Source organism: Poecilia formosa, unplaced genomic scaffold (genome assembly GCF_000485575.1).
Source record: "Poecilia formosa unplaced genomic scaffold, Poecilia_formosa-5.1.2 Scaffold512, whole genome shotgun sequence".
Classification (NCBI taxonomy): Eukaryota; Metazoa; Chordata; class Actinopteri; order Cyprinodontiformes; family Poeciliidae; genus Poecilia; species Poecilia formosa.
The window spans coordinates 361,605-370,636 of record NW_006800451.1 but is presented as its reverse complement, the minus strand read 5'-3'; the positions used below and the strand labels follow the sequence as shown (position 1 = coordinate 370,636).

Below are 9,032 nucleotides of genomic sequence, written 5' to 3'. Positions count from 1 at the left end.
GATCTGGTTTGTAATCTGGTCTGTGATCTGGTCTATGATCTGGTTTGTAATCTGGTCTGTGATCTGGTCTGTGATCTGGTTTGTAATCTGGTTTGTAATCTGGTTTGTAATCTGAAATCTGGTCTGTGATCTGGTCTGTGATCTGTGAGTTTTCCGTCCTTCTCTTCCTGAGTCTCTGTCAAACTGAAGTGATTCTGGATGAAGCTGCACCTTGAACTCTTTGAACCTTCAGACCAGGATCTAAATATCATTTCAGACAAGCTAAAGAAAAACTGAATTAAAACCATCCAACCATCATCAGCTGCCCATTCAGACCACGACTTCCAAACGACTTCCAAACAAACATTACTCAGTTTTCAAATGGTTTTCTTTTTCATCTGAAAAGTGTGGCATGCATTTGTACAAAATGTGAAGAAGTGTTGAAGCCAACATCCCAACATTATGGACCCACAGGGGTTTTTCTTATTGCATCACCTGAATTGGAAACACTCTGGTCTGTTTGGTTCGCAGTCACAACAAACATCAATTTACAAAAACACAAACTTTAAAGATCCTCAGTGAAAACCTGTTTATTATTTATTATTTGATGCAGAAAACCAGATGAAAATCAATCTGTTCACTTGGTGTTGAAGTTTGAACATAAATAAATAAATAAATAAATAAAGAGAAGCAGATCAGAACCCGGCCTGTCAGCAGAGGGCGCTGTGGCACACCGAAAAAAATCATCTTTCCTCCGTTTGCATTTTGAAGGTTTGTAAAGCGTCTATATGAGAAAAATGATTTAAAACTTCAAACCTCTGTCACAAACAAGAGTTTGAAGGCAACTTACATGTAAAAGGGCGGTGGCAGCATCATGCTGTGGGGATGCTCTTCTCCAGCTGAATCCAAGACATCCTGAACATACAGCCAGATTAATGCATGTCCATGTTAAACTGGCGTAGTCAAAGCCCAGCCTTAAAAAACTGCTGTTACATATTGACAAACAGATGTTTACAGATTCCCAAGAATCCAGAAATGTGCAAATTAAACTTCCTGGCTGATATTGATCAGAATGAGTTCAGTTCAGAATCAATATTTTATTATAAAAACTAAATATTGTTGACGATGGGTGATTCAGATTCGTTTTCTGGAAACGGATCTAAATCATCCATCATCAACATTTAGTTTTTAGATCTTTGTGTCTCACAACTAAAAGATTCAGTTCAAGTAAAAGAAAAATGTTTTTGTTAATTAGTGCAATAATAAAATAAATGTGTTGCTTTTTTGACCCACAGCAGAAAAACCAATAAAAGCAAAACCTCAGATTTTAATTACACCAAACGGATTTTAAATGTTTCAGTAAAATAAATATTAGAACAAACTGCAGAATGACTTTCTGTCCAGAAAAACGAAACAGTTAAATAAAAATCAGATTCAGATGAAAATATAAAAACCAAACGGTTGCATTTTGGATCAACATGAAGAAAAGTTGTTTCAGTAAAAGTAAATCAAACTTTATATTTTAAACAAAATACTGATTGGTGAAAATGATTAAAACTGAGACAGAATAATAACTGCAACAAATCATTTCCTGTTGGCGAACATGAAAAACTTTCTACCAGCTGAACTAAACGTGAAACCAGAACCAGCAGTTTGAGAGAAAACAAAGATTTTAGGTGGGAAATCAGAAGTTTACAGCAAAATGTTCAGATCTGTTTGGACCTGAAAACTTTTGGCTGCATGGAGCAAAAAAACATTTTAATTAATACCAAGATATCATCCAGACTCTGGTCTTCATGTTAAGCTAAGCTAAGCTAACTCCAGTCTGGACGGGAATTTACAGATTAGCATTTCATATTTGTGTGTATGAAAGACAAAATAATAAGAGGGAATTCATGATTAGGCTTGTCATGCATATAAAGGGTTAAATGTTTAAACTGGTTATAAGTTCATAAAAACTCCATGGAGAATTTCAGCCATTAATAAAAAAAACAGAAGAAACTTAACAGCATAAAGTTCCTGATCAAAACGTTCAAATAAAGTTTAAATGTTTTGAAATTGAAACATTTTTTAAATTTCAAATTAAAGCATCAAAGTGTCACAGAAACATTGAACATTTGAGCCCTTAATGAAACCGACCAGCGAAAAACACCAAACCTGTTCGGCTTCTACTGCAAATATCTCAGAAAACCTGAAATAAAAAATGCCACAAACCTTTTAAACAAATAATCATTTCACCTGCAGATTATTTCACTAATAAGACATTTTCCCATGTTACAAGTTCAATAATCTGCCAGTGGAAACAACTTTTAATGCAAATCAAATTATTTAATTAAAATAAGCTCCTACATTTTGCTGAAGTTACTTTAAGTTATCTTCGTATTATTTATAATACGAAGATAACTTATTATAAGATATTTTTTATAAAAAAGGAAAAAATTTACACAACTAAAGTTTGTGTTTTTGCAGCTTGGACAATTTTATCTTGACCCATAATCTGCAAAGCAAAAAATGAAGTTTTGTAGTTTTCATCCCAGAAAAGATCCAATGAATAACTGAAACTTTTATAACTTTATATAATCCTGTCATTCTGCTCACAACACAAAGAAATTAAAAGTCACCAAGTAAAACCAGACAAAACGAAGAGATGCTGAGACATTTCTCTGGACATTCGCAAGTTTCCTACATTTTACGTTTAAACAGAAAAAGTTCAGAATAAAATATTCTCAGCTGAAACTTTCCCTCCTGAACAGTTCAGAGTTTGTTCATCGGAAATGGCGGCGAGTCGCTTCGAGTTCTGCACCATCAGCGTTTTTACTCCTCCTCACTTCGTCTGAGGAGGTTCTATCCGGTTCTATCCGGTTCGATCCGGTTCGGTCAGGTTTGATCCGGTTCTATAAGGTTCTATCAGGTTCGATCCGGTTTGGTCCGGTTCAATCAGGTTCTATCCGGTTCAATCCGCTCGTTGCTCTGCAGCAGGGTGCGCTTCATTTCAGCACCAGCGTCGCCTCGGAGCCGTCCTTCTTCTTCAGGTACAGCCCGGCCGTCAGGTGGTGCTCCCTCCGCAGGAAGGCGTAGAAATAATCCGACACCAGCAGGATCTGGACCGGAAGCAAAAACACATTTTCAGCAGAAACTAGCAGAAAGCTGTATTGTTTTTATTGTGATATAACTAGCAGGTGGTTTCCTCGGTTCCCAGACGTCGGCCTGAGCGTGGGGTGCAGCGATGCAGTGATTTTGGCATGTTTTCAGCCCCGCCCTCGCTGCTCTACCTGCGCCACGTTGAACAGCAGCGTGATGGCGTAGTAGAAGTTGGAGTTGGCGCTTCCAGCGTAGATCCAGAGATGCCAGAGAACCGGGAAGAGAGCGGAGCAGGCGAGCAGGACGCAGGAAACCAGGAAGATGTTCCTGAGGACTGGACAGGCAGGCAGGCGGCTCAGTAACACCAATAAATCAATAAACCACCAATAAATCAATAAACCACCAATAAATCAATAAACCACCAATAAATCAATAAACCACCAGTGAGGTCTACACATGGAAGAATCTCCACTAATGTTAATGATTTTGGTGATACTGAAGTGCAATAACAGATTTGCTGTAGAGAATCTGAACATAAAACTTTTGGCTAAAATACATTTTCAGAAATAAGATTTTTTTTTATCTTAAATACAAAATGCAGATATATTTTGTATGTTTTGGCTTCATTTCTGCTCCGGTGTGTCGATTTGTTGACTCGATATTCTCCGTTTAACGGTTAATCCGTGACTAAATTAGTTGAAGATTATTTGATTAATCGTTTGCGCTCCACTTCCTTCTTGTAGTTTTACTTTGGAACAAAAATAAACTTCAGCTGGAGATAAGCCCCGCCCACTAAGGCATTAAACACTTACCTGTGAGCTCAGGTGTCCACCCTGCGTACCTGGACGATTAGCTGTGAGTTTTTAAAATAATAATCTCTTTTGCCATTTATTATTAACAAAATTAAGGAACAAAATTGAAAGTGGCATTTTGTGTGAAATATTCAGTTTGTGAACGCACATCTACATCCTGAATGACATTTAAAGGGACGGTACCGTTTCCAGGTACGTTGGGTCGCCGTGTTACCTTCAGTTGTTATCAAAGTGTTATTTATATCAAATATGACTTAAAAGGAATACGACTTCCTTTAAATCCACTGGATGTTTGTTGAAAGCAAAAGTTTGTGCTGCATCTTAAATTCTAAAAGATTTTAACTCTTATCTTATTTTAAAGGGAATTTCCCTCGCCTGGTTTTAGTTGTTTTTAATGCGTTTGTGCATCAGCTGGCCGACCTGCTGACCCCGTTGACCCCGACCTGACGCCAGGTGTGCAGTAAACACTCACATCTGTGCAGGTGACTCCAGACGGGGAGGAAGGCCAGGTAGAGCGCCGTGTCGCCCACGGTGGGGTAAGACTTAAAGATGGAGATCACCGCCAGCTGCATGAACATCAGGAACACCGGCTGGTCCCTGCAGGACGACGCACACAGGGGCTTAGAGGGCGCAGGGAAAGGTCAGAGGTTAATGAGACAGGAGGACTGACTTCAGTTTGATGCACAGAGGGACGGTGTAGAAGAAGACATTGATCTGGAAGACGCAGAGGAAGAAGAGGCGGAAATGCTCAAACATCTCAGCGAAGAAATACCAGAAGAGGCCGATGTTGGGCGTCAGGTCAGGAACCGAGAGGCTGCAAGAAAAAACAGGAACATGGAGCTGGACCAGAGGACAACATGTCCCACAGCGCTCTCTGCTGGAGAAACGGAGAACTGCGTTTCTATCTTCAGCAGTCAGGAAGGGTTGGGATGAACTTCATGCCCAATTCAGCCATCAGAGGGCGCTGCACTGCAACTCTGTCCTTATTTAAATAAAAAACTCCACCTCTAGTCAAGATCCAATTAAATGAAACACTTTCATTTGTTTGCATATTAGCCTCGGAGCCAGAAAACCTTCATGGTGACGTTAAATTTAAAATTATCTTCTCCTGAGAAAACGTGTTCTCTGTTATGGAGCCTGTCTAAAGGAGCTTTTGACAATTCTTCTGAAAGAACATCTGTGAGGTCAGACTCTGATGTTGGATGAGAAGGCCTTTCTACAGAACCTGCTCAAATGTTTGGCTTTGTTCAAGTATGAAGAGCTCCCACCACAGGAAGTAAGAGATCAAGCTAAAAAAACACAGCATAATTTTTCTCTCCACCAAACTTTACACCTGGCAGTCAGGGAAATGCGGTTCTCCTCAGAACTCGTTTATTGGATTGGTTCTGATGGTCCAGAAATCTTCAGTTTGTTTTTCTGACTCACATGAAGCCGTAGACGGAGGGCAGGAAGTCCCAGGAGCCCAGCAGGAAGAAGGACAGGCAGACGATGACGAACAAACTGCCCAGGTACATGAACAGGTACTGAACCACGAACCACCAGAAGGCGGCGCGTCGCGGGTTCACCGGGACGTACTGGTGCTGAGGAGGGACACAGGCAGGAGAGAGGGCAAAACATGTCAGTGAGAACAGGAAGTACGCTTCAAAAACAGGAAGTATGCTTCAAACAGGAATTACACTTCAAACAGGAAGTATGCATCAAAAAGAGGAAGTATGCTTCAAAAAGAGGAAGTATGCTTCCAAAAACAGGAAGTACACTTCAAACAGGAATTACACTTCAAACAGGAAGTATGCATCAAAAACAGGAAGTAAGTACGTTTCAAAAACAGGAAGTACACATCAAAACCAATCAAAGCAGCGTACCTGCATCAGGTACAGCATGGCGGGGGCGCACAGCGTCAGAGGGTAGATGGACTGGTAGGTGGCCAAGCAGAGGAAAATGGCACTCAGCAGAACATTTCCTGAAAAACACAAATAAAATCAATAAAATCAAAGAATATGAAGATTAAACCACAAAGTTCAAACTATAATGAGAGGAAATAAACAATAACACTGGTCTGCTAAGCCATGGAAGAGAAATGCTGTGACAAAAACAAGGTATGCCAATGATAACTGTGGCAATAAATCTGGATAAATAAATAAAAGGTTTAGTGTGTGGCACTTGAGTAAATCTTGGAAAGCATTTCTTTCAGCATCACTTTAGAAAGGAGAGCCTGGCTGTGTGGTCGACCTTTTATGGTTGTGAGGACAAACAGAGAGAGGACGGCGTTGTTCAGGCCGCAGGTCGACTTGGCAACGCAGGACAAGATGGTGAACGGGTTCAGCAGGTAGCTGCCAGAGAACAAGAAAAAATGAAAACTGGGCATCAATTATCAGTTTAAACACTAAAAAATTTTAATCATGAACAAACATTGAGTTGAATAATAAACAGCATTATTTCAGGTGAGTTTCGTTTTTCTCCGTCCCACGTTGCGCTGCAGATGTTTTTGCAAAGTCATCGTTAACACATAAGGTCAGCTTCCTGATGCTCTCTGAGCAGTGAGAGCGCCCTCTACAGGCGCTCCAGGTACTTACAACATGGCTACTTTCAGGGGGATGTAGAACATCTCAGTGGGGCTCCTGATGAGCTCCAGGCAGTCTGCAGGGTAACGCTCCGCCTCCAGGGAAAACTTCTGCTTCCTGAACTGAAAAGCAACAGAAACAAAGTGTTTTATCACCGCTACACAACGGAAAGTTCACTTTTAAGATATAATCTTAGATATACTGAGTGAGCATTAAACTCAAACATGATTCTACTGACACATATGGAGCTTAACAATACATTTTAAATTAAACATTCACAAAATGTATTTTTCTTTACAGATTGATTCTCACCACTTGCTTGTTAAAGTCCTTCATGGCCACATAAAGAGCCACCGCTGTGATCACGTCCGCCAGCTAACAGGAAAACAGAAACCCACAACAATAAAAGAACTAAAGCTAAAGAGTTTCTCCACTCTGCAGTCATTTATTCCTCCTACCATGAATGTGATTTCTGCATAATCCACCAGAAAGTGAAAGAGGTAAATGATGAGAGGAGTCTGCAGAAAAGAAAAAGATCAAACATGAGACGTCGGGTGGAATAAATGTTGGATGATAAAATTAATCTCAGCTGGAATATAAAACAAAGAAACTGTTTTTCTCTGTAAGGAAAATTTCAAATACTCAAGCTCTTTAAGTTTTAATACTGAGGCAAAAACCGTACAAAATCAAACATTTTCACATTATATCCAAATCTACCTGTACTTTAAAATGGTTTTTAACCAACATGTGCATCAACAGCCAGATCTGACGTCTTACCTCGTGGAAAACATCGCCGGAATACGGAGAAACTCCCAGATCAAGCAGCGCTAAGCCTTCGATAACTGACCAGAAACAGAAACAAAGTGGCTCTGTCACCGGTTTCCTAATGTAACCTCTGATCGAATACGTTTAATACGTTTAAAATAAAATAAGTCTAACACACTGGGATGAGCTGGATTCAGATAGAAACCAAATATTTCTGTATTTTTAATTCAAAATGATCACATCAAACTACACAAACTATGAACACATTTTAGTCACCAAATAGATAGAAATGATATTAGACAGACAGAATGCTGAAAGAAAATCCCCTTTTGTTTTTTTTAAGTACTTTTAAAATCTGACAACTAAAACATTTCAGTGGAGACACTTTAGAAAATGAGTTACAATTAACACTTGAGGCCAGAAACTGGACACATCCCATTTCTGATTTGATGAGAGTCAACGCATTTACATTTCAGACATAAGAAACAGATACGGCCATATTTTAAGTCTTTGTCTTAGTTTGTGGAGATTTCTGAAAATCTCCACAAACTTAAAGTTTGGCATATGAAGCATCTAATGCAACTCTTTCAAACATGGGATGTCACTCATAAAATGAGTTACAACAACCACATTTAATTTCACTTTGGGATCCATAAAGTAGTTTTGAACTGAATAAATCTGAAAAGTAAATATGGGACGAGTTAATTTAAGTGTAAGCAGTTGCCAGGTTCGGTTCGGTCCTTCATTATTCTGGTTCTGCTGGTTGTTTAATCGCTGACACACAGAAACTCAGATCTTTGTTCAAACAATAAAGAAACACATCAATAATAATTTTATATGTTTAAAAGCATAAATTAAATCCCTGCTAATAGATTGTTCCGTGTAAAAACTGGGTTTTAAAAAAAGATTTATCTGTATGTGTGCAGGTTTTAGCAGATGAACCGGTTTGACTTCACCCGTTGTCATCGGAGCGGCGAGGGAACGGGCAGGAACGGAAGGCCTGGAAAAGAGGCCACGGAGCTCCGCTCCAGGCCGGCTTACCTCGCTTCCAGGCGGTGATCGGAGACACCACCTCCACCCTCTCTGCGATCAGCTCCGCAAGGCTGGATCTGTTCAGGGCCGCGCGGATTGTGACGGCTACAACCAGAAGCAGAGACAAGGGAGCCGCCATCTTCACAAGGAAGCGCTCTCCGCCCGACCTGCGAGGGGAATGATGGGAAATGCAGTCCTATTTAGGACCGCTGGTGATGGAAGCGAAGGAGCAAACAGACCTCCACCAAAAATTAAACTTACATTTAAAAAACATTTTAGTAAAATTGACAGTATAAATAACAATACTGACAGTATTACATTTAAATTAGCATTTTATTTTGTACTTATTTCAGAAAATAATTAATTCTTAAACAAATATAAATATAATTATTTATCTTTTAAATAAAAATGTTTTGTTTTACTGTAACCATACAAAAAACACCATATATAAAATAATACGTAAAAACGGAACGATATTTCTTATACTAGTTCTGTTCCGGAAACCAAATGTGTTGCATCAAAACAAATCGAACTTTTCCGTAAAGTTAGAAAAAAATAAAGCAGCAACTTTTTCCCCAGAGATTTCTCTCTGGAGAAAATAAAAGTAACTACGATTGAAAACTGTATCTGCAATACAACAATTTAAATAATGAATAATCATTAATTGAAACATTAACAATATGATACTAATACTACTGCAACTAATTATTATTCTTATAATTATCATTACTTTGAAAATGAAATTAATGGTTTTCTCTCTCTCTCTCTCTCTCTCCACACACACACACACACACACACACAC

General features: G+C 39.2%; 1 protein-coding gene across 2 annotated transcripts; it reads right to left on the bottom strand.

Annotated features, from left to right (window-relative positions):
* Positions 1-2,433: 2,433 nt before the first annotated feature.
* Positions 2,434-8,417, bottom strand: pigu (phosphatidylinositol glycan anchor biosynthesis, class U). 2 transcript variants are annotated; one of them, XR_001659846.1, is made up of 13 exons: positions 8,240-8,417; positions 7,211-7,275; positions 6,892-6,951; positions 6,746-6,808; positions 6,446-6,555; positions 6,102-6,202; positions 5,735-5,832; positions 5,298-5,452; positions 4,543-4,686; positions 4,345-4,469; positions 3,252-3,394; positions 2,917-3,080; positions 2,434-2,812 (listed from the first exon to the last, which is right to left on the bottom strand). XR_001659846.1 is itself a non-coding variant. In XM_007579219.2 (12 exons), the coding sequence occupies exons 1-12, from the start codon at positions 8,367-8,369 to the stop codon at positions 2,967-2,969; spliced, it is 1,308 nt and encodes a 435-aa protein (XP_007579281.1). In that variant the 5' UTR covers positions 8,370-8,417; the 3' UTR covers positions 2,535-2,966. The 2 variants fall into 2 exon arrangements, 1 of the variants encoding a protein (XP_007579281.1); XM_007579219.2 differs by having other exon boundaries at positions 2,535-3,080.
* Positions 8,418-9,032: the final 615 nt, after the last annotated feature.

What these genes read in the sequence shown, in the direction of transcription:
- pigu (XM_007579219.2), bottom strand. Translation starts at nt 8,369, where the DNA reads ATGGCGGCTCCCTTGTCTCTGCTTCTGGTTGTAGCCGTCACAATCCGC. An exon ending in ATGCAGAAATCACATTCATG is followed by an intron (nt 6,809 to 6,891) that starts GTAGGAGGAATA and finishes TTTTCCTGTTAG; the next exon opens with CTGGCGGACGTGATCACAGC. An exon ending in CCCCTGAAAGTAGCCATGTT is followed by an intron (nt 6,203 to 6,445) that starts GTAAGTACCTGG and finishes GTTCTCTGGCAG; the next exon opens with CTACCTGCTGAACCCGTTCA.